This window comes from Dipteris shenzhenensis, chromosome 17 (assembly GCF_047967505.1).
Source record: "Dipteris shenzhenensis isolate YYH24624 ecotype China chromosome 17, Dip_SZ_1.0, whole genome shotgun sequence".
Taxonomy (NCBI): domain Eukaryota; kingdom Viridiplantae; phylum Streptophyta; class Polypodiopsida; order Gleicheniales; family Dipteridaceae; genus Dipteris; species Dipteris shenzhenensis.
In genome coordinates this window covers 32,161,485-32,186,987 of record NC_141612.1, presented here as the reverse complement: position 1 = coordinate 32,186,987, position 25,503 = coordinate 32,161,485, and the positions used below count along the sequence as shown (strand labels likewise).

The 25,503-nt window shown below is 45.4% G+C and overlaps 3 protein-coding genes across 3 annotated transcripts in view; 2 read left to right on the top strand and 1 right to left on the bottom strand.

Annotated features, from left to right (window-relative positions):
• The window catches only part of LOC147891995 (uncharacterized), a 55,337-nt gene extending 52,907 nt beyond the window's left edge, over positions 1–2,430 (top strand). The window contains exon 3 of the mRNA XM_087387955.1: positions 2,299–2,430. Coding sequence (XP_087244081.1) covers positions 2,299–2,430 — 132 coding nt within the window. The remainder of the gene's footprint in view (positions 1–2,298) is intronic.
• Positions 1–25,503, bottom strand: part of LOC147891993 (uncharacterized) — a 341,384-nt gene that overhangs the window by 55,516 nt on the left and 260,365 nt on the right. Inside the window, exon 28 of the mRNA XM_087388335.1 lies at positions 19,314–19,415. Coding sequence (XP_087244461.1) covers positions 19,314–19,415 — 102 coding nt within the window. The remainder of the gene's footprint in view (positions 1–19,313; positions 19,416–25,503) is intronic.
• LOC147891994 (uncharacterized) lies at positions 2,706–19,092 on the top strand. Its single transcript, XM_087387954.1, has 3 exons — positions 2,706–2,763; positions 12,649–13,238; positions 18,997–19,092. The coding sequence occupies exons 1-3, from the start codon at positions 2,706–2,708 to the stop codon at positions 19,090–19,092; spliced, it is 744 nt and encodes a 247-aa protein (XP_087244080.1).

Genomic DNA, 25,503 nt, shown 5'->3' with positions numbered 1-25,503 from the left:
GCATAAACCGATGCTATTTCATAAAGATCGGCATGGCAGATGCATCTGATTACCATCCATTGACCTTGGGGGTCATTGTAAGCAACAGTGGGCTGCATATCATGTTTCACCAGCATGCATAACCCCGAAAAGTGCATTGTATCAGCATAAAAGATGTCATAACCAGCAAAGTGGCCTTGCTGGCCAGCCAAGAAGTGTTGATTGTGTTCCTGTAAGGAAATTACATCCGGTGCATTCTATGTACGTAGTGCCAAAAAAGTCTCCACTTATTGACATTGCAAAGACCTTGGACATTGTATGTAATGCAAGTAATTGAAGCAGACATAAAAGATATGTACAATCGAACCGAGAAACATAGTAAATGTACAAGGTGTCAGGCATCAGCCATGACATCGACATCCACTTGGCCTCCTAGATCAATAGCTCTATCGTCCTCATCATTGTCACATACAGGAATGCCTTTCTTGAGCACATCAACCCATAATCGAGAAGTCAGGCTATCAGCAGGGGTAGAGGCCTGACCAGGGGTGGAAGTAGAGGCATCCCAATGCCGAGATTGTAATAGTCGTGGCTTAAGCGCAAATACCTTTTTGGGTTGCTGCCAGGCACCCTGGGGAGAGGCATTAGATTCTGAAAATTTGCCCTTTCCCTTATCCTTTTGCTTGGCTGAAACATGGACCACACTGTCTTTGGAAAGAGCAGATTTAGATGTCACATCACCCAACTTGCTAGGCATAGCCTTAGGCCCCGGACCATAAGTTAGAGGGGTGGTATTTTCTGTAGCAATAGCCGTAGGTGGGAGCTGATGCAGGACTGCAGGACACTGTGAAGCTAGATGGCCAAACTTATGACAAGTAAAACAAGCACCTGCAAATACTCCCCATTTCAAGCCAAAATATTTTTCGCCCAAGGGAACATCCTCCACCTCTACCGCAATAGAAGGAGGGGTTGGGTGATCTGTATCCCAAAGAACACAAAACCGATTTCGATTACCCGATGGACGGGGTGGGCATACAACTTGCCCCAAAGTAGCTGCCAGACTAGGTAACTCAGCCCTCATATAGTCCGGAAAATCCACTACCTCAACCCATACAGGGCAGTGATGTCGAATGAGACCGTGATAATCCTTATTTGGCGACCATGGCATAACATGCACCATTTGTCTGCCATAGAATAGAGGGGACATCTCCAGTATTTGCTGACGATATGAGGCATCCAAAAAGTGCACTTCATAACAACCTCGAGAAGCAAAGTATACTCCTTCAACAAAGCAACCTCCCAACAAAGCCTGAACCCACTGAGCCACATCATTTGTAGAAGGTAACTTCCCAGGGAAAAAAATGATAACTGCTTGCTGAGAGAAATTCCGGAGAGGAGTGACCAATGAGGGCAGCTTCAACTTATACCTAAGTGCCGGGGGAGGTTTGGCCCACTCCTTCCGGCTCTGGTGAAATTCATCCTTGAGCATATCGAAAACATAGTGAGCATCTTCAGAGGCTGAAGTAGACAATTCGACTTGCTGTCACCTCTTGTCGCAGAGCTGTGGAGCATATGGCTAGTGTGGCAAGTACAGTCGTCTCTTCACGTGCTAGACTTTCCTATGCTCAGTCACTTACTGGCACAGGTGTTACGAGGGTCAAACTCATTTCAGATTTCCCCCCTCCTCGACCTTTGCCTACTTTGATTTCGTATTCCACTGGAGATGGGGTCCAGATGCAGCAGAGGGTTTTGTATGAGGGTCTTCCTTATCAGTGTCTTTTCTGTCGGAAGAGAGGTCACTTTATTAGGGATTGCCCCAGTCGTCGGCATCGATCAGAGACTCCGGATACATCTCATCCTCCGAGTGACCCAAAACCTACAGCTCAGCCTTCAGGCGTCTCTGAGCTTGCTCCGACTCATTCAGCAGAGTGAGAGGAGATTCCTTTAGGGGAGCCTCCAGTGAACTCAGAGGATTTGGAGGTGCCTCCAGCGGAACAGATTTCAAGGAGAGCTCGGAGGAGACGGAGACAGAGGGAGAGTCAGCAGTACGAGCAGCCTCCAGGGGTCTCTGAGCCTACTTCGACTCATTCAGCAGAGCGAGAGGAGACTTTTTTGGGGGAGCCTCCACTGAACTCAGAGGACTTGGAGGTGCCTCCAGCATAGAGAGCTCGGAGGAGACGGAGATAGAGGGAGAGTCAGCAGTACGAGCAGCCCCAGGTACGAGCTCACGGTTGGCAGAGAGTTCAGACACATGTGCAGGAGACCCCAAAAAGGGGAGATACAGAGGACCATCCGCAGGCAGGTCTTCACACTGTGCAGGAGATGGTAGCTCAGGGAGTTGAGACACACGTGCAGGAGACCCCAGAAAGGGGAGATACGGAGGACCATCTGCAAGCAGGTCTTGACACTGTGCAAGAGATGGTAGCTCAGAGAGTTGAGACACACGTGTAGGAGACCCCGAAAAGGGGAGATGCAGGGGGAGATACGGAGGACCATCCGCAGGCAGGTCTTGACACTGTGCAGGAGATGGTAGCTCAGGGAGTTGAGACACACGTGCAAGAGACCCCGGAAAGGGGAGATGCAGAGGACCATCTGCAAGCAGGGCCTCACACTGTGCAGGAGACAGTAGCTCAGGATTTGATGACTCTTGACACTTCTACCCCGGAGGTTCATATATTGGTTTCTGAGACAGTTATCCAGTTGGAGGGGCTGCTCAGGCTGCGGACATGGTGATGGATGCCTCTTCACAACAATCCAGTGAGAGAGAGGTATTTCATGACACAGGTCAGAGCCAGATCCCGGCCGTCCCAGGATCTCATGCGCCTGTATGAGGTTCCCTCGAGACCTCTCTCTCTTCCCTATCGCACAGTACCTTCTTTTGTTGCTATGCGGAGCATCCTCTCAGACACCCCTCCCAGTACAGCCTCGTCCTCGCAGCTTTTCACCCCTAGCTTATCCAGATCTTTTGCGAGTGCGGTCACGTATTTCGCTCAGTACCCAGACAGGCATGAGGGCTGGGAGATCCTAGCAGATGAGATTGAGCAAGATTTTTAGTCACCCTTGCATACAGGCACCTCGTCGTAGATTCTTCCTCTCCCTCTCACCTATTCCAGGTGTAGAGTTAGGACGGCTCAGCCTTTTTCAGCTCTTCTGACTCGTAGACCTGACCCCGGGATGGTTGACAGAGATCTGCCCGTTGAGTTTTGGTCCTTTTTGGCTCGAGGGTTCTCCACAGACTCCCTCACTAGATTGGAACTTCTCCCAGTATTTTGTCGACGGTCAAAGGAGATAGAGGAATACTTGGGATCTGTTACTCTATCCAGAGAGGGGCACATTCTTCATTTCTCCGCAGGCGGCTTTCGTTCTCGGGGGAGCGAAAGCTGGTCAGCTGAGTTACTTGACAGCGAGATTGATAGACAGCTTTTGAGCATGACTCAATTTTCATCGGTTCACCATATTGTCGGCTCGCAGATTCATTCTTGCCTTAGGACTCTTCGACCTGGCTTCGGTGGCAGGGCCTTTCTGTTTCTGTTCTTTGAGGTTCAGGGAGACTTCGATTTGCCCAGGAGTGTCGGTTGGTTTGACTTTCAGCTCCTCAGATCGCGATAGAGTATTATTCCATTGGATGGAGCCATTTTACATGAGTTGGGGCAGATTTGGAGCTTGATCAGAGATCGACTTTGGATAATGCTGTCAGAGAGAGTCATTTGTGCCGCTGCCACTGGCATCCCATCACTTCCATCCGATATCTAGGCAGTCCATCATTTCTTGGAATGTCTGAACGGCCGCAGATTTATTTCAGATGCAGATGGTCGTAGATCCGGAGTTCCTAGATTGCGGTTGCTTAGGGACTCCCTTCGATTTATTTCCTCAGAGTCCCCTCCAAACATTGTACTTATCCAAGAGCATAAGCTCTCCCAGGACAGGATTGACAGATGCAGATCCTGACTCAGAGGACAGAGCCGGACTTATTGGAGCCCAGCGGATGGTACGAGGGGTGGAGTCTGCATTTCAGTTTCAGCCAAGTGGACCTTAGAGATCACCCAAGAGGGTACACTAGTGGAGAGCAGGGCCTGCTATGTTATTCTTCAGATTGAGAGCACAACAGTTGGTGTTCTCAATGTGTACGCTCCCACGGATCCAGCCCGTAGACATGCATTTTGGAGACAGCTCAGAGAGTCCCTTCCTCAAGCAGACACCTGGATTGTCGGAGGAGATTTCAACATGGTTGAATTCTCTGAAGACAAGTCGGGCTAGACAGAGAGTGGACTTTCTGATAGGGAGAGAGCGGAGTGGGATAGTTTTGTTTTGCATGCTGGACTTCATGATGCAGCTCGATTGGACGACTTTCGTCACTTGGCTGATAGTCTTCAGTTCTCTTGGTCTGGGGTTTGCCATGGCTCCCTCTCTTTGGCTAGGCTTGATAGGTTTTATATTGGCCATTGGGGCCAGGCCAGAGGACGACAGATTGGGATCCGCGCCCAGGTTATGTTTTATCCGACCATGCTCAAGTCCTATTATAGATTCTCCCTACCTCTCGATTGGAGAGCACAGGCTTTGTGAGAGTTCCGGACTTTGTTTTTCAGGACACAGAGTTCATGGAACGGTTGAGAGAGGCTTGGTTGACAGAGGACACTCCTAAGGATCAGGCTGGTTGATGTGGGTAGAAGGGGCTTTGGCTAGAGTCAGCATGGCCTGCCAGTTGAGGGCAAAAGAGGAGAAGGAAAAGCTCAGAATTAGAGATCGGAACGCTAGAGCGGAGGTATCCAAACTTCAGAGATTGATTCAGAGCTTTCCTCATTCTCTTTTCATCAGAGGGCAGCTTTCAAAGGCTCAGGAGAGATTAGAGGAGATTCAAGGCAGGAGGGCCCAGTTCAGGTTTCACTCCCAGCAGACCTTCTGGATCCAGAAGGGGGATAAATGCTCTAGAGAGTTCTTCAGGGCAGTGGGTCAGAGATACTCTTTGGACAGCCTTCGCAGACTTGTGGATGAGGCCGGGTATCTTCAGACGGATCCTCATCGTCTTGTTGAGATCACTTATGATTTCTATTCTACTCTTTACACCGCCGATCTAGTCACCGAGGAGATGATCAGAGCTAGAGAAAAGATTTGGAGTCATGTCCCCCAGATGGTCTCAGACAGGATGAGTCATGTTTTGGATAGCCCGGTATCACTCATGGAGATCACAGATGTGTTACATGAGCTGCCCAGAGATAGATGCCCGGGGGAGGATGGTCTGTCGCCTCTTCTTTTTAGAGCTCTCTGGGATACGATTGGGCCTCATCTACTTTCTGCCTTTTCAGAGGCTCTTGATACAGGATCTTTGGGCGAGGCTTTATGCACAGGTATGATTTGTCTCATCCCGAAAGGGGGAGACAAGACAGTCCTACGTAATTGGAGACCCATTACACTTTTAGGGACAGCCTATAAGATCCTAGCAAAGACCTTGGCCCTTCGTTTAAAGCCTATGCTGCCAGATATCATCAAAGCTACTCAGACAGGATTTGTCCAAGATAGGAGTATCTTGGACAATATCTTCACTTTTTGGGAGGCCACTCTCACTGGGTGAAGGAGAGTCAACAGGAGATTGCAGTTCTCCTTCTCGATTTTGAGAAGGCCTATGACAGGGTGGACTGGGGTTTCTTAGAGGGCACTATGAGGAGGCTAGGCTTCAGTGATAGATGGATTTTATGGGTCTCCTCACTTTACTCTCACTCTTCTAGCAGGATGGTGGTCTGTGGAGGTAGAGGACCGGCTTTTCAGCTATCCAGATCGGTACGACAGGGATGCCCGCTTGCACCTTACCTTTTCCTTTTTGTAGCGGAGGCTATGGGATACTTTATGCACGCTACCACAGTCATGGCACTTTGGGCCTTCATCTACCTATCCGGCAAGAGCAGGAGCTTCTGGACACTGAGTTTGCTCATGATACGGCACTGACAGTCAGAGGAGATGCATATAGTCTTGCTACTGCTGCGGATGCAATTGACAAGTTCTGCCTAGCCTCAGGGGGACTTGTCAATTGGAACAAATCAAAAGGCATCTGGACTAGAGCTCAGCAGGATACACCAGCATGGGGAGGAGACAAAGGCTTTGTATGGATACCCAGAGGCACCTCCATGAGATATCTAGGCTTCCAGGTTGGCATTGAGGTGTCCCTGACGCAACAATTTGCCCCAGTTCTTGAGAGTATCCGGAGAAAGCTAGCCTACTGGAGTACGGCTAGACTCTCTTTGGCCGGAAGACCGGTGGTACTCAACCAGGTTCTACTAGCGGCTATGTGGTATGTTGCGTCATGTTGGTGCTTTCATGCTGACTCCATCCATTAGGTGAGGAGATTGCTCTGGAACTTCCTGTGGAGTGGTGGTGATGGTTCTGAGGATACTAGGGCCAGGGTTTCATGGGATACTATCATTTTACCTGCCTCGCAGGGAGGACTTGGAGTTCTTGATCCTGAGATGTAGAGCAGAGCCCTTTTAGTCAAACTTCTTGTTAGAGGTTTGACTCCAGGAGATCAGCCGTGGAAGCAGTTCCTACTGCATGGGATTCACCAGTGCACCCCCAGAGCAGCAGGCCAGTGGGCAGGTAGAGTCAGTTGGATCTTCCTGACGGACCAGCATTCTCAGCCTTCCTCACCACTTGTGAAGAGGCTTATTCAGATACGGGATCATTTTCGACAACACCTCATCAGAGCAGTTTCCTCCTCCAGAGAGGAATTTGCCCAACAGCCACTATATCATAACACCCTGGTTCGGTATCAGGGATCTTCCCCTGGTACAGAACTTAGGACTCCCTTGGCCAGGTGGCATGCTCAGGGGGTTGTGACAGTTGGAGATTGGTTTAGGGGAGGTGTGGAGATGTCAGAAGAGGTGATCAGAGATAGACACGGGCCACTTGGACAGATTGCTGCCACCAGATTACTGATCATGAGAGCTATTCCTCAGAGGTGGAGGGATATGCTTACAGATCCAGACTATGTTCATCCCATCTCTACTTGGTCAGGTTGTTTTAGTGAGTCTGGGCTACGCATTGGAGTTCGTTTAGGACCAGCACCGTTTACTTATTTTGAGACGGATTCCTCTCACAGATTGTATCCCACTCAGCCCCTGGATCGACAGGAGCTCCTTTGGTAGAGAGTCAGGGTCATTGGTTGCCTGGGTAAGGAATGGGCCATAGATCCGTCCAGGTTGAACATTGTAGAGGATCCTAGATGGAGACTTTGGATTTTTCAGGGTCGACCTCTTGCGGAGCTTGACTGGGACTCAGGTGAGTGGGCGTGGCCTGCTCCAGTGGCAGGCTCTTGTCCTCTTCCTTTTTTCTAGTACTCGACGAGGGTAGGTTACAGGCTTCAGCAGAGAGACTCTCATCACCTACCATCTGCCTCACAGCATTGGCACGCACAGGGACTTACTGCAGAGCTCTTGCATAGCTATTGGACTCGCTTTTGGGGCATCAGTAGAGCCAGGAAAGTCTCTTACTTTCTTTGGCTCACTATTCATAAGGGTATACCTGTGGGTACTTGGCTTCAGCAGATGGGTAGACCCTCCTTGTGTATGCGTTGTCAGCTTGGAGAGAAATCTAGTAAGCATTGTTTATGGAGCTGCCCCAGCTCTAGAGTGGTATGGACAGGTATCTTCAAGTTGTTCTCATATGTTACATCCGAGTCCTTTTTGATGATATGGGGTGCCGCCCTTTGGGGGAGAGGATCTAGAGCCTTTGCCCTCTATGAGTCAAAGCCAGGAGACCACGGTTTCTTCATGCAATGTCGCCAGAGATGGGGTCCCACAGATGTTAGCATCATGGAGCCGCAGGACTTACTTTTGGTACCAATACCAACTCAGGATTCCAGGCCTACTTCACCTGCAGGTTCAGCCTAGGAGGTGATTCTAGCATTACCCTATGGCGGATATGGTGCTCGCGATGTTCTCTTGTCCTTGGGGGTCATTTATGCACGGAGGCTGACATTCTTGTTTCCATTTGGGTGGAGATTATCTTCACTCTCAGGAGTCAGTGGGAGCGGTGTACAGGCACCTCTTTGGCAGCTCGTGGGAGACTTTTATCCTTCATGAGGACATGGGACTGCTCATTATTTTTTCATTTGACTCCTTTTGCGATGTCGTGGCATTTTAGACCACCATCATGGCTTTTTTGCCACATTGTTGAGGCTAGGGATAGAGTACTTTCTCTCCCACCTGTTGTATGATTCGTTTTGAATGGAATATATCACTCTCTTGTTTAAGAAAGATTGCTGCAGAGAACGCCTAAAAAAGCCAAACAGAGAGAAAGTAGGATCACCAAAGACTTTACAATTCCTATATGTCCATAACCAATCTGGATGGATGAAACTCAAATAGCCAGAAGAACTTCCCAAATGGAACAGACGAGAATCTCGCTCGCAGGTGCTATTGAAGCAGATCAAAAAACTCACGAGAGCACGGACAATGCCAAAACAAGTGAGGCATAGTCTCTGAAGAAGCAGAACATCTATGGCAAAGTGCAGGAGCAATGTGTCGATGAGCTAATAGCTGTCCAAATGGAACATCTATGGCAAAGTGCAGGAGCAATGTGTCGATGAGCTAATAGCTGTCCAAATGGAAACACTCTCAAAAGAACTCACCAAAAGAAAACCTGTTGCCGAAGCGGTACTTTATAGGCCCAAAGTTGCTGTAATCTTTTCCTCCACCACTTGGCTGGGCGATGCATTCGCCAAACAGAATCACCTCTCTCTGAAACCCAAGGTTGAGGCAAAATGATTTTATACAATGCAGGTAGAGTAATCTGAGATAGCCTCAAAGGACGAGAAGAGGACCCTAGAGAAGTCAAAGTCCAATCTTCCAGTCGGTCCTAGAGTTCCAAAGGAGGAATTGGAACAAAGGGCGAAAGCATAGAAGTAATTTGTCGCCACAAAGGACGATAATTAGAGCCCAATCCATATGTCGTGGCTGCTAGAGAAAAGGGGAGCACAGTACCAGCATCATCTATAACATCAGCAACCGAGGTGATGACTTTAAACGAGACAAAGTAGGAACGTCAAGGTTCCTGTAAAGCCAAGGGAGGCTGAAAGACTTTCGACCAGTGAATGCTTTCAGCTCTCCAAGAATTCCCAAGCAAAGATTGCCGTCCATTACATTCCAGATGAGAAAGAACATGCTTCCAGTGAAGAAGCAAGCGGGAGACAAAAGGGCATCCAGGCAAAGTGCCATCAGTGCAGCCAAAAAAGAAATCCCAGTGATCGAGTTGCCAATGACCAAACGCAGAAATACTGATATGAGTGACCAGAGTCCTAATCATAAGAGCCCAAGGTTGATCACCTTGCAGAAATTGCAGCAACATTTTTCCCCTGTGGGCAAGAACATGCACATGAATATCCGTGATTTCAATCCACCATGCATCTTGGGAGAACAAATAAGATGCATCGAAAGTAGCCTGAGACTTTTTCTGCCATGTTTGGATCGCCAGAAGAGTTCCATAAAGATAGACATGAAAGATGTAAGATCTGCCTTAGTGAACATGATCAATGGCAAGTAAAATTGAATATATGCCACAAGGATGGACTGCACTATTCGTCATGATTTCAATCCACCATGCATCTTGGGAGAACAAATAAGATGCATCGAAAGCAGCCTGAGACTTTTTCTGCCATGTTTGGATCGCCAGAAGAGTTCCATAAAGATAGACATGAAAGATGTAAGATCTGCCTTAGTGAACATGATCAATGGCAAGTAAAATTGAATATATGCCACAAGGATGGACTGCACTATTCGAAGACGAACGTGCAAAGGCCAGGTTGCCAGTTTCCAATACTCAAGCTTTTTCCGAAGCTTAGCCAACACCCAATCAGTTTGCTGTCGGCGAGTGAGTTCCCACCCCAGATGATGAACAAACTGAGTGGGTGGAATGAGATCCCCGGGCCATAATAGACTATGCCAGTCTTTGGAATGCAAAGAGAGTAGCTTAGACTTCTGAAAATTAACATGAAGACCAGCTGTCAAACCATAAATAGAGAGGACCTGCATCAAGGCACCAAGATCATGGGGCGTATTCTTCGAGGTAAAGAAATAATCATCAGCATAAGCTTGAGCAACCATGCTGCGATTAGCATTCAATTCCAAGCCATGAAGTGATCCGTTAGCCACAAGATGATCAATATATTGCAGCATAGGATGAGTAGCAATGGCATACAATAAAGCATTGAGAGGGCACACCTGGCGGACCGAACAACGAAGAGTCCACTCATTAGAGATATCCCCAGAGATAATGCAAGCCGCATTGCTATCTTTGTAAAGCTAGTAAATAACATACTGCATTTTTTGTCCAAACCCGAAAGCTCGCATAGTTTGCGAGATGAAATCCCATTGAACTGTGTCAAAGGCTTTTGCAATATCTACCTGCAAGAGTAGAATATCCTGCTGTGTGTATTTGGCATATTCAATCCCAATATAAGCATTGGCAATGTTATCTGTGATCTGGCAACGTGGAACAAAGCCATATTGGGAGGGATGCAACCCATCATGCAAATAATCTTTAATCCGTCAACCACCATTTTGGCAATGATCTTGTACATGACTGGCATGAGCGTGATTGGCCTCCAATCACCAAGTGAATCACATAGCTGCTTTTTTGGAATCAGCTTGAGAAGACCCTTTTTCCATGACAAAGGCATCTGCTGATTTTGCCATGCTGTATTTACCATTTGCAGCAAGGTGAATTTAAGAAGATCCCAGAATGCAAGAAAAAAATCAACAGTGAGACCATCTCATCCTGGAGATTTCCATCTGCCATAGGATCCCAGTGCATCAGACAATTCCCTTTCAGTGAAGGGATGTTCAAGTTCCAAAGCCTGAGCATCAGACAGAATTGGATGAATATGCTACAAAAGAAGCTGACGTGCAGATACGACCCGAGGAGAAAGAGTATCCAGATGCCCAAAATGAGTGGAGAAGTGCTGCACACATAAATCAGCAAGCTCTGAACGAGATGTTGACGAAGAACCATCAGGCATCCAGATCCGACAGATATTGGCAGCCTGTCTTTTGTAGTGTAAACTCTTAAAAAATTGCTTGGAAGAGCAGCCTTTATCCAAAAATCCCCGTTGTCTGGATCGAGTTTCCCATTTAGCAAGCTTTCTGCGATCATTAGATTGAAGAGAGAATTGAGCCGGACATAAGAGCATGCTTTCCTCTGAAGACAAAGGGTGAAGATGAGCAAGCTTAGTCAAACTCTGACATGTAAATTTGGCATGTGCTACAGTCTCCCTTGTGGCTTGCATATAGGATTTGCCATAATCTCGAATAACTGCTTGCATCCGAGCAACAAAAGCCTGCCAGGCATAATCCAAACCAACGCGAATATGACGAGAGAGAGGCTGAATAGCATCAGAGACCAAGGCTTTAAAGTTAGCATGCTTCAGATAACTATTATTAATCAACAAAAGCCTTCGGCAAGGCAATCTGTCAGTGGGAAATTCATGTAAGGAAAGTCTCAACCAAAGAGGAGCATGATCCGAATGTGTGAAAGTATGATCAACCCGAATTTGACAAGTAAAGGCATCACAATGCTGTGGATCAATCTGATACCATCTGTCCAAGCGTGCCCAATAAGAAGATTGAGCATTATGCTGAAAGGTATAACCCGGAAGCATGGGCTGTAATTCCTTCCAGAGATCAACCAGGTGCAACTGAAGCAAAAAATCAGACCATGCCTGTGTTTCAGAAGCCAACATATGAGTGTGACCTGAGGTGTTGTCACCCGATTGAGGGGCATTATTAAAGTCACCACAAATGAAAGGATGTTGTCGCCATGGATAAGTATGCATGGCAGCCCAGATCAAAGCTCTATCACCACCACACACACACACACACACACACGTGATATAAATATATAGCACTGTGTGTGTGTGTGTGTGTGTGTGTGTGTGTGTGTGTGATATACCGAAGTGTGTGTGTGTGTGTGTGGTGTGTGTGTGTGTGTGTGTGTGTGAGAGAGGTGGAGACGAGCCTCACCTGCATCCCGTACAGACTCCCCGTCTGTCCGTACATCCGTACGGCAGACGTACGCTCACCGTACAGCCGTACGGTCTGATCCGCCTTTTCCCTGCGTAGCCTTTCGTAACTCTGCCTCTGTTTTCATCGTCTTGCCGTACCTTTTTTGACACCTCTTCCAGACGTCCGTACATTTTCGTCCTTTTCCGTACAGCCTGGTTTCCCCGCCCATTTCTACTTCTTCGAACAGCTTTTGCGTGCCTTCTCAATATCCCTATACCGCTCAGCTTCTTCCATACAGCCCCCTCCGTACAACCGTACTTTCCGTACAGTCCCTGCTTCTTCCTCTTTTCGTTCAGTTTGTATCTCTAGCTTATTCTTCGTCCGTACAGCCCTTCTTTGCTCTGCCCTTCTTTCAATCCTGCCCTGCTTCTCTTCATGGAAGATCAATTCAAAAGCTACTCTCGTAAGGAGTCGACCCGGGACTCCAAAAGACAACAGGTTGATTTTTCTACTACAGATTCGGTCGACGCTCACTATGTCTTTGATATGCTTAAAGATGAATTTCAGTACAGCCGGAAGGAGTGGGCCAAACCTCCCCCGGCCATCAAATACAAGTTGAAGCTCCCATCATTGGTTGCTCCTCTTCGAAAATTCTCTCAGCAAGCAGTTATTATCTTCTTCCCAGGAAAGCTACCTTCAGCAAATGATGTGGCTCAATGGGTTCAGGCATTGTTGGGAGGCTGCTTTGTTGAAGGGGTATATTTTGCTTCTAGGGGTTTTTATGAGGTGCACTTTTCAGATGCCTCATATCGCCAGCAGATTTTGGAGATGTCGCCCCTTTTCTATGGCAGACAAATGGTGCATGTCATGCCATGGTCGCCAAACAAAGATTACCACAGCCTCATTCGACATCATTGCCCCGTATGGGTTGAGGTGGTGGATTTTCCAGACTATATGAGGGCTGAGTTACCAAGTTTGGCAGCCTCTTTGGGGCAAGTTGTTTGCCCACCCCGCCCTTCGGGTAATCGCAATCGCTTTTGTATTCTTTGGGATACAGATCACCCCACCCCTCCTTCCATTGCGGTAGAAGTGGAGGATGTTCCCCTTGGTGAAAAATATTTTGACTTGAAATGGGGAGTTTTTGCAGGTGCTTGTTTCACATGCCATAAGTTTGGCCACTTAGCCTCACAGTGTCCTGCAGTTCTGCATCAGCTTCCTCCCACAGCTATTGCTCCAGAAAATACTCCCCCTCCGACTTATGCCTCGGGGTCTAAGGCAATGCCTACTAAACTGGGTGATGTGGCTCTCAAATCTGTCCCTTCCAAAGAAAATGTACTTCAGGTTTCAGCTAAGCAAAAGGATAAGGGTAAGGGCAAAATTTCAGAATCTCATGTCTCTCCCCAGGGTGCCTGGCAGCAACCCAAAAAGGTTTTTGCTCTCAAACCACGTCCACTACAATCTCGCCATTGGGATGCTTCAATTTCTACCCCTGGTCAGACCTCTTCCCCTGCTGACAGCCTTGCTTCTCAACTGTGGGTTGATGTGCTAAAAAGAGGCATCCCTGTATGTGATAATGATGAGGACCATAGAGCTAATGATCCAGGAGCCCAGGTGGATGTTGATGTCATGGCTGAAGCCTGACAGTTTACACTCTATTCTGCCTTTTGGTTTGACTGTACATATCTTTTATGTCTACTTCAATTACTTGCATTACATACAATATTCAGGGTCTTTGCAATGCCAATAAGTGGAGACTCTTCTGGCATTATGTACATAGAATGCATCCCGATGTGATCTCCTTACAAGAACACAATCAACATTTCTTGGCTGGTCAGCAAGGCCACTATGCTGGTTATGATATTTTTTATGCTGGTACAATGCACTTTTCGGGGGTTTGCATGCTTGTAAAACATGATATACAGCCCACGGTGGCCCACAATGATCCTCAGGGTCGATGGATGGTGATCAGGTGCACCTGGCAGGATACTCTCTATGAAATAGCATCTGTTTATGCCTCGCAAACTTCTGCGACTAGAGCTCAAATGTGGGATTCCCTCAAACAATACCCATGGCTTTCCAATGCTTTTTTGTGTGGAGACTTTAACAATTCGCCTGCCTCCCAAGATAATACCACTCATCGCTCTCACATGATTCCCACTGAGTTCCGACATTGGGAAGATATGCTCTCATCTCTGCATGCTGAAGATCTATGGCTCTCAACAAGGGACACAGATATGGGTTATACATATCATCACAATGCTTTTAATCATTACTGGGCTCGACTTGACAGATGGTATTTGCTGCATGCTCAGCAGTATGCTGATTTCACATGTACATTGCGGATTGATCACTCCCTCCTGCTATCTGATCATTTCCCAGTATGCTTGACATTATCAATAGCACGTCTGACAGATGATATGCCTTTTTTTGGTCATCGCTTGCTCCATGTTAATAGTGCCTACTTGCTTCATCAACAATTTCAGAACATGGTGAGAGTGGCTGTCCGTCCCCTCCTCTCACATGCTCAGGAGGATATGGATTTTGCTTGGATCAGCCTTGCTCATCGTTTACAGGCTGTTATTCAAGACTATGGACGGAGTTACATGGAAAACCTTCGGCTCAAGATAAAATGGGCTCAATCCCACAAGCAGCAAATGGATGCAATCAGTTCTCATAGGCAGCTTACTTCTTCTGAACAGGATTCTTGTGCTTATGCGGCTCATATCATCCATCAAAATGATCTTCGCAAATTAAAGAAGTGGCAAATCCGAGCTCGTATGAAACCCCTTTTGGATAAGGGCTGCTCCTCCAAAGCCTTTTTTAAAAGTCTCCATGCGGATAGGCGAAAGGAGGATATTTGCAGGATCAAGAAAGCTGATGGCACCTGGACCACTTCCAAATCCGACTTGGAATTGCAATGTTCTAGTCACTTTCAGCAGCTCCTTTCTTCTCGACCTGATCATTTGATGCAAGTAAATGCAGCCAGGTCTCAATTTCTTATGCATGTTCAGCCCATAGTATCTCGGGAACAGGCCCATGCATTGGAGCAGCCTTTTATGCTTAGTGAACTGGAAGATGCTTTGAGTCATCTACGCAAAAGCAGCTCCCCTGGTTGGGATGGACTGACTGTTGAATTCTTCCGTGCATTTTGGGGTGATCTCAAGATTACTCTCCTTCTAATGATCAATCATGCTTGGGCAGAACAATCTCTTCCTCCATCCTGGAAACATGGCCTGGTAAAATTGATTCCCAAAAAAAGGTTGTGTGAGACGATGGCTGATTGGCGGCCTATTTCCCTCATGCCTGTCATTTACAAACTCATTGCTAAAATGATTGTCCTCAGGGTTCGCTTCCTTTTGCAAGCAGGACTTCATCCTAGGCAGTATGGGTTTGTCCCCAGGAGGCAGATCACTGACAATATCTCCAATGCCTTGCTTGCGATTGAGTATGCCAAATATTCTAAACAAGATGTTCTCATTCTGCAAGTAGACATTGTGAAAGCTTTTGATACTGTCCATTGGGATTTCATCTCTCAAACTATGCAAAAATTGGGATTTGGCTCTCGACTTGTCCACATCATTTACTGGCTTTATTCTCATGCCACCGCACAGTGCTTGCTTGGTGGTGGGTTGTCAAGAACCTGGACTATGACTCGCTCAGTGAGACAGGGTTGCCCTCTTAGTTCCTTACTGTATGCCATTGCTACCCATCCGTTACTCTTGCATATGGACTATCTGGCAGATACAGGACAGCTTCATGGTTTGCAAATTCCAGGGGCACAGTCTTTTCTTGCACAGGCCTATGCTGATGATTCATTCTTCATGCCAAGGAATTCTCAAAGTGATCTTTCTTGTTTGATGCATACACTGAATGATTTTGGCATAGCTGCTGGACTGCATATCAATTTTCAGAAATCAAAACTTCTAGCTTTGAAAGAAGCTGATTGGCATGCACTGTTTTGGCCAGGCCACATTATCTCTTCCTTTACTATTGTCAGACATCTCGGATATCCCATTGGCTGGAATATTACTCCGCAACAACAGCTCAAATGGGTGCTTCAAAAGATCAATAAGAAGCTGGAATACTGGCATTTGTCCACTTGGCCTCTACATGTTCGACTCCGGATAGTACAGTCCATCATTATGGCATATGTGCAATTTTATTTGCCTCTTCTTCCTTGGTCTTTCAAGCATTTGGCCTCTTATATGTCCCAAGCTATGGAGATATTTTGGAAAAGTAAATCTCTTAAAAAAGCTTTGCGACTACTACCTATGCTGTCTATTTGTTCACCCAAGACTCATGGGGGGCTGAATATTCTCAATCTCCAGGTTCATATGTTGGCAAGAAAGAGCACTATGATTGCTGATTTTTTTCAGCAAAATCAACCATGGGCTATTATGTTAGCAGCTATGTGTGGAAACATGGTTTCCCATGCATATGGGCATTGGATTACAGATCACTGGGAAGCAGTTTTATCTAATTTTCAGGGGGAAAATTCCTGGTTGCCCTGTTTCTACTGCTTTTCTTCATGATTGGAAGAGAATTCTTTCATATGCAAAATGGACAGGTGCTTCCTCTCATCATGGCAATTCTTTTCGATTGGAAAGCATCCATTGGAGCAAGGTGTTTGCATCGCCTCTCGCTTTACAGGCACCTATCAAAGCATATAATCTCATGAAATTGGGCATAAGATTTGTTGGTGATGTTGTGGATCAACAAGGCTATACACTTTCATTTCCACAAGCTTGCAGGACATTCTCCTTGGGTCTGCATCATAGATCCATTTGGAGAACACTTTCAATTATGATGCAGCCATTTGTTCCGGTTCCTCCACTGTTTGCACAGGACAGATTAATGGACTGGAATTTGACTTCCATACCTCCTGCTACACATACACTTTCGATACACAATCTGACTTCCTCGAAGGTTTACAGATTTCTTCTTCCACAGCCATGGATTGACAAGCATGCCAACACTCTTTGGAATTTGGATAGGCCTTTATCTTGGTGGCAATCCCGTCTCATGAAAATCTGGAAAACCAAATTGCCATTGAAACAGAGGCTTTTCTTTTGGAGATGTATAGTGGGAGCCTTTTCCATTGGGGTGAAATTGGCAGCTCGCCGCATTGCTTCTCCTTTCTGCCCCCGTTGCTCTCATCCTCGCGAGACAGTTCCTCACTTATTATGGTTTTGTCCGCACTCTCGCACATTGATCACTCATGTTTCTCATTTACTGCGGCTTCGGTTCCCTTCTATCAGATTTGGGAAACTTTTCTGGATGTTTGGATGCTGCTCATCTCAGATGTCTCCATTACTCCTTTTCTTTCATTGGACTCGCTTTTGGGTATTATGGACCATCTGGACACAGAGACTGCATTCCAGGATGGGTCAACAGTTTCCTCAGGCATATATTTTCTTCAGAATGTCCCTTAAGCAGTCTTTACATGACAGTCTTGCTGCAAGGGATTTGGATGCTACTTGCCTTGAAGTGTTCTCTACTTGTTTTTGAGTTCTTCTATCGGGCTCTCTTTCAGAGTTCTTTGCTAGTGTGTGGGAGACTTCCCATATTGTAAATTTATGAGCATATAAATACAATGGATTTTACCAAAAAAAGTGTGTGTGATATACCTATGCAGTCTATTTGTTCACCCAAGACTCATGGGGGCCTGAATATTCTCAATCTCCAGGTTCATATGTTGGCAAGAAAGAGCACTATGATTGCTGATTTTTTTCAGCAAAAACAACCATGGGCTATTATGTTAGCAGCTATGTGTGGAAACATGGCTTCCCATGCATATGGGCATTGGATTACAGATCACTGGGAAGCAGTTTTGTCTTCCTTTCAGGGAAAAATTCCTGGTTGCCCTGTTTCTACTGCTTTTCTTCATGATTGGAAGAGAATTCTTTCATATGCAAAATGGACAGGTGCTTCCTCTCATCATGGTAATTCTTTTCGATTGGAAAGCATCCATTGGAGCAAGGTGTTTGCATCGCCTCTCGCTTTACAGGCACCTATCAAAGCATACAATCTCATGAAATTGGGCATAAGATTTGTTGGTGATGTTGTGGATCAACAAGGCTATATACTTTCATTTCCACAAGCTTGCAGGACATTCTCCTTGGGTCTGCATCATAGATCCATTTGGAGAACACTTTCAACTATGTTGCAGCCATTTGTTCCGGTTCCTCCACTGTTTGCACAGGACAGATTAATGGACTGGAATTTGACTTCCATACCTCCTGCTACCCATACGCTCTCAATACACAATCTGACCTCCTCGAAGGTTTACAGATTTCTTCTTCCACAGCCATGGATTGACAAGCATGCCAACACTCTTTGGAATTTGGATAGGCCTTTATCTTGGTGGCAATCCCGACTCATGAAAATCTGGAAAGCCAAATTGCCATTGAAACAGAGGCTTTTCTTTTGGAGATGTATAGTGGGAGCCTTTTCCATTGGGGTGAAATTGGCAGCACGCCGCATTGCTTCTCCTTTCTGCCCCCGTTGCTCTCATCCCCGCGAGACAGTTCCTCACTTATTATGGTTTTGCCCGCACTCTCGCACATTGATCACTCATGTCTCTCATTTACTGCGGCTTCGGTTCCCTTCTATCAGATTTGGGAAACTTTTCTGGATGTTTGGATGCCTCTCATCTCAGATGTCTCCATTACTCCTTTTCTTTCACTGGACTCGCTTTTGGGTATTATGGACCATTTGGACACAGAGACTGCATTCTAGGATTAAACTTGAGTGAACGACTTAGGAACTTCAATCTTATCTATAAAAAATATGATATATGCCACTCCTTGATGGTCATTGTCATCAAATATCATAATTCCATCTGAAGTCCTGGAAAGAGAAGTAATATTGTTCGAGCATATTCAATTCTCCCATACACTCTGCTTTAGGAATAAATGTTCACATGTGGGAAGGGCAATTCTTGTTAAATGGGAACAAAGGGATTGTATCTTATGCAAGATAAGGACAATAGGCATTTTGATTGAAATGCAATCTTGTTATGATTGATAAACAGAGCCTCAGGCCTTCGAGACCTCATGCCATGTACATCACTCAATGTCTACTCTCCCATCTCAATGTTCAAAGTGACAACTGCCTTCCTATCTTATAGAGTCTTCTTTCTTAAACTTTTGGGATAAAAATCAGAGTAGCAATCCATTGCATTTTTCCATGCAAAATGCAAATCTTAATCACCATTGTGTTTGAATTTAAAGATCAAAATACACAGGAAAATTTGCTGAGTGTTTTCAAAGGGTACAATGGATATAGTCTCAATCTATCCAGAAAAAACACTCTAGAGGGACAAAGGAGTTTGAAACAATAGATACTTGCCTGCAACCCAAATTTGGACTTGTTTACTTCAGCAATTGCTTTCTTAAAGTCTTCAAACCGAATGAGCTCCATGACGGGACCAAAAACCTCCTCACAATGAATCTGTTCCAAAAAACAAAACATGCTAAGAACGCATTGAAATCTATTTACAAGCCAATGAAGTCAAAGCAATCGATGGATATTTATATCTTGAACTAGTTGCATATTCCTTGCATGACACCTTTAGAATCACTGTTTTTCTTCTTGTTGTTTCCAAAAAAATGAACTTTTATGTACATACAAAATATGTAGAGTCGAGATAAGATCTTGTGAAAGACCTCGTACAAAATCATGCCAAAAAGAAATGAGGTTGTCGTAACCAATCTATAGAGTGGAAGTGCCGTTAAGACCGTAACGGTGAATATGTAAAAAATAAAGCAGATCTCACTCTCTCTTTTTCCTTCTCCAATGAAAAGACTTCTATTAAGTAGGAAAAAAAGCTCCGAGAGAAAATGCTCATGGCAAGAGTACAACATGCATAGCATGAAAAACAAGATAACAAGCAAAGCTCAAGGGAGAAGTATATCATGCGATGCATGAGAAAACCAAATAAAATCAAGATCCTGTAGTAAAAGAGCTAGGAAACAACTAAGATTGAGGCTGATAGTGCCACCTCAACCCTATGGAGGATTCTGAGAAGAAAGGGGGGAGCCGCTCCACTCCCTCAAGAAAACATGCCTCCTGGTAGAGGCAGCCCGTGAGGACCGTGCATAGTCTCCCAAATGGCTATCAAAGTGTGTACCGTGTCTATCTAGATACTAGCCAATGTGTCTTCTATGGTTGCCATAATCCTCCACGAAGTATCCACAGATGCATGTGAAGGTCTGTACAAAGAGCTAGGAACATCGTACAAAGGACATGACTCAACCACATGTCATCAAATCGAGAGAACCCAAGAAGAGGTCATGTCTCTCATGAAATACCCGAGGCCCTGAAAGAGAGAATCATTCTACTAATCCCTAGGGGTCATGCAGAAAGGAGAGCGCATAAAGGTACTCAAAAGTCTAGCAATCCCCTTCCAAATGATCCTCGCCTATCTGGAGTCCCAAAGACAATGTAGAATAGACTCATCAGTAGAAAGGCAACGAGGACAAGTGGAATGTGCCCCAAATCTCAACTTCCACTGGTTCAATGCAATCCCTCCATGAATAGAGAGCCAAAAGGAAAGAGTGGTTTTCTATTCGTGAGGGATTTCCAGAGCCTCTTCCAAAAGGATTTATGTAGATCAACAAAAATCTGAAAACTTTCCCAATGGGCTTCTAGTCTCTAAGGCTAAGCTAGAACCTCCTGGCATTACTAATCGTGTATCAAAAGAAGGGGAGGCTCGGTGCCCTACATCAATCCATTCCCACTCCCCAGGGTCCCGATGCAAATACTTTATGGGCACACCTCCCAACGCAAATACTTTATGGTCACACCTCCATAAAGCCTAAGTCTCCATGAACCCAAGTACCATCCTGAAATCCAAAAACATTTTATTCCCATGAAAGAGACTTCTATTAAGTATGAAAAAAACCCGCATGAGCAAGCTCGTTGTAGAAATACATCACGCTGGGCATGAGAAAAAACACTCTAGAAGAGTAAGTAGAAACTCAAAATGAGTTGGAGAGAAACCAAGGTTGAGGCTGAAAATGCCACCTCAACCCTCATGCAGTCTCTGAGAAAAAGAGTGAGCCCCTCCATTCCGTAAGGAATATAATCCTCTTGGCAGATGCTCCCTGGGAGCACCCCTGCATGCTCGCCCAAATGGCCATCAGAGTGTGAATAGTATCAGCCCAAATACTGACCAAAGTATGAGACGGTGGACCTGTGATCCATCTAAGGTCTCTGTGCATCTGACCTCTAGATCTGCGAAGCAGAAATACTAGCCAGTATCTCCCAAGCAGAATCCACATTAGGATGTATTGGTCTATATCGAGAGATAGGCACATCCTCCCAAAAGCAAGGCTCAACTAGGTGTAGTTGAATGGAGATGGCTCATGAAGCTCATGCCACTCATAGAAAATTTGAGGTCCTGACAAAGAGAGCCAAGTCTTTGATCCCCAAGTCATGAAGAAATGAGAGGGAGAGAGAGTGTTGAGAACCCTGGCTACCGCTATCCAAATGACTCTCACATGTCTGCAGTCCCATAAGCAATGATGAACCGACTCCTCTGCAGAGGAGCACCTGGGACACGTGGAGTCTGCCCCAAACCTAGATCTCCACTCATTCACTGCAATCCCTCCATGTACAGAAAGACAAAAAGATAAAGTAATCTTTCTATATCTTCAGGATTTCCAGAGCCTTGTCCAAAAGACTCTGCAAATCAGTTGATACCTGATAACCCTTCAATGAGGGGCTCTGGAAGGTCTCCAACCTCTACAATTGATCTGGAACCTTCTTGCATAACTGACCGTGGAAGACTCCTCTCTTGGTTCCTTGCAGCAATCCATTCCCACTCTCCGTGGTCCCACTAAAGATACTTTATGGGGACTCCTTCATAGAGCCACAACCTCTATGAACCCGAAATAGAGAGACGAGGGCTCGGATCTATATGCCAAGCAAAGTCCTTGCCCTGTTCCACGTAGCCTATGATCCTGATAGGATGAAAAGGCATGCCCAAAAGAATATCATCTGAGGATATAGACAGCTTGCCACCTGATTGTACATCAAAGACCAAGGCATCCTCATGTGCCCCCAAGAAAGCAATGACCTAAAGAGCATTACCCAACCTCGAAAAAGCCCCCATCCAAAGTGAAAAAACCACAGGCCTGTCATCTGTAACCACCCAATCCTGGGGTAAGGACTCATCTATCTAAAGTATCCTTCTTGCACTTCCTTTGAGGTGACCGATCAATTGCTATTGATAAGCTTCTAGAAGACTTTTGAAGGCTCTCCAAGAACGCACAAAAGAGGCAGGGCCTCTCTCCCACTTGGACCACTGCATATAATGAGACAAACCAATCTGCCTACCATGCTCATCAAGTATACAATCAGCCTATCATGTGGAAAACATTTTTCCACACATCCTACAACTCTAACAGGTGGAAATGCAATATGCATAAGAATATCATTCATAGATCTAGAAAGCCAGCCCCCAGAGTAAACATCAAAACCAAGGCATCCCTCTCTAATCCCCGTCGTCCCACTGAAACCAGCCTTCAGTTGACTAAAGGGCAGTAAACCGTAACTATCTTAGCATTCACACTTTCTACATCCACATCGCATCATTCCCAATCACTTCCATTAATTAACTGCCACTGAAAAACACTTTGACATATACTGAAAATAACTAAATGGAGGCTAGAATGCCCCTGCTCAATGAAACATCACATGAGACATCCACTGGCCCCAAATGCCTTGGTGCCCCTTTCAGTATTTATTTAATTCTTCTGAGTATGGAAATTGCTTTACAACAAGGGCGCACCCTTATACTGTTCTTCTTGCATTTTTCCATTACCAGAGCCAACACTTGGCCTCTGCTTGCATCCAGTTCTAGTGCACCACTAGTACCCCAATGCCAGGGTCAAGGCTAAGGCATAACTGAAACTAGTGGTTCTTGTTGTAGAGGCAGATCAGAGTGGCGTCGTTACAATAGGAGGGGTACTCCATAAGTAGGAGAAACTGAAAGCAGCGCTCATCATAGAAAGGTGAAGAGCAAACTGTGTGGGCTTGGGCTTGCGAGATAAAGAGGCTGAGGCTGTTGCTTCAGGTGTCTTCCGTGTGGCTTGTACATAACTGGTTATGAGCTATTGCTTAGAGAAAGATTGAGGCAGGGCTGTGGTATCATTTTCTGCTGGTTGAAGGTTCTTGGTTAGAGGAGACTTCGGATATTAGGCACTCGTGAAGGAGAAGGCACCGTGATACTCTCTGGACAACAATGGTTAGAAGAGGAGGAGAAAATACGTGAGTTAAGAGTCTGTGGGAGAATTCGGCTTGTGTGTGAGGAGTATGGGCTTTTTGCTTGATCCTGTTTTTTCCACTTTCTCTTTCTTCAGACACTCTTTGCAGCAATCGTTTTTTGATTGCTTGCAATCTTGTGTCTTTGATCATGATGTATATTTGGCCTACAGTGAGATTTTCTCTTGATGTATTATAGCTCTCCCTTTTTGGGATAGCTTTTTTTTGTAATATAATGACTCAAAGATTCCACACACAAAAAGTGGGCGTGCACACACGTTGATTGCAAAAAAGATAGAGCACTATATTGCCTTTATAACTACTGCAATCTCTTCCATATGCTCACCCCTTCCCCAAAACACCAGACACCATATACTCTCTCAACCCTGGAGGTCTTCATCCCGCACAAGTTCAAAGCAAAATACATCATCCAAAAGAGGTCTTGCTGATGGTAATGGTAGATTAATCCATTCAGAGTATAAAACTTCTACATGTACATCATTACCAAATTCAATGCTCTGCACAGACAGACCCAATTCCAAGATCAAGTACATGAATATATAGTTTCCTGTTTTTTTGGTATTTATATCCACTAATCAAACTCAACATCTGTACAAAGACTCATCCAGAGAATTTCTTCTGGGAGGTCTTCCATTGCTGGTAACACAACACCCTGCCACTCTTCATCATTTACATACAACAGCAGGTGCCACACACCTTGTGCTTCAAAGTTGAGGATTTCTTCAAACTGAAAGTTCTAGCTGAAGCACATTGTATCATACTGTGATTCTACCTCTAAACAAAAATACATTTTTTGTTTTTTTCATTTCCTCCAGTAACTCCTCTACTGGTATCACTCTATCTCCTTCCACAAAAATATCTATTGAATCAAACCCCACATTCAAATCTCTCCGATATGATATCTACAATCTAGTCTTAGAAAAATTCATATTCTGGTATCATATCTATCTCATAAAACAGATCTGTCGGCCACTGGCTCCTGGGAAACTCCAATCCTGCAGCTACCTCATCTGTTATGTGTGGAATAAGAATCCACCGCTCCTCTGTAACCTCATTGTATATTACTTCATACTGCACATGTCGTGGTACAATAATAGCCTCCACTCTATGATTCATCTCAAACACCAAAAACATTTTTCTACTTAGATCCCTGATCTGGAAGACTCTTTGGTCAGAAAATGACTGCAAGCACTAGTCCCTGCTACTCCTGGCTTCTCAGTCATCAAATGATCAACTGCCTTGTATGCTCAAAACCACCACCTTCTGAAATAAACAAAAACTCCCAAAGCAAACTCAACTTCTCTTATGTTCATGGCCTATACTATGAGGAGCATAGATCATTGACAGGGCTAAAGACCAACTTCTAGGGCTCCTGTGATGACCACAATCCCTTGATATAAGTAGAAAAGTTACTACTTCAAATCAATTGCACTCCTTCACTCTTGACTAACAGATGGCAGTCCACACAACCTCCCACAGTCTAGTAGAGCATCATCAAGCTCTTCGGGTGATCATCCATGAGCTATTGGAGTGGTCTAAGCTTCCCTTATCATTGTGGTCAACCTATAGAATTGATGGTGGAACTCACGATTGAGTGATGATAGATGCCTTTACTCGTCATTATGGAGCTCATGGAATCTTTGTCACCCATCCTCTCCTTCACATGATGTTTGGGTGGATGTACACCAAAAAGCCAAAAGAACTTGCCAAAAGCAATCTGAGGAAACCGAGCTCTCAAAATATGCCCAGGGAAGTCCAAGAAAGCACGAGAGGAAGGACAATGCCAAAAGAGATGAGGCACAGTCTCTTTCGGAGCCAGACATCTGTGACAAATAGAGGAAGCAATATGTCATCGTGCCAAGAGCTGTCCATGAGAAAGAACACCCAACAAAGCTCTTGACAAGAAAACATGTTGACGGAGAGGAATCTTAGAATGCCAAATCTGTCTCAAACGTTTCCGCCATTTATCTCACAAAAGGCAAATCAACTTAATCGTCGCGCACACACACATGCATTTGCACAAAGACATATACATATCTACTTATATATGCACACAATTGAACATATTTATTTATGTGTGTGTTTTGTAAATATGTAATGTACGTGCACACATGCATTTGGGAAGCCACAGAGTGGGCTATGCAGAGCAGTTAGAGGCTAGCAGTTCTACTCCTGGACTTTGAGAAAGCCTATGACAGAGTAGATTGGGGTTTTCTTGAGGGCACTCTTCTATGGTTTGGATTTTCAGATG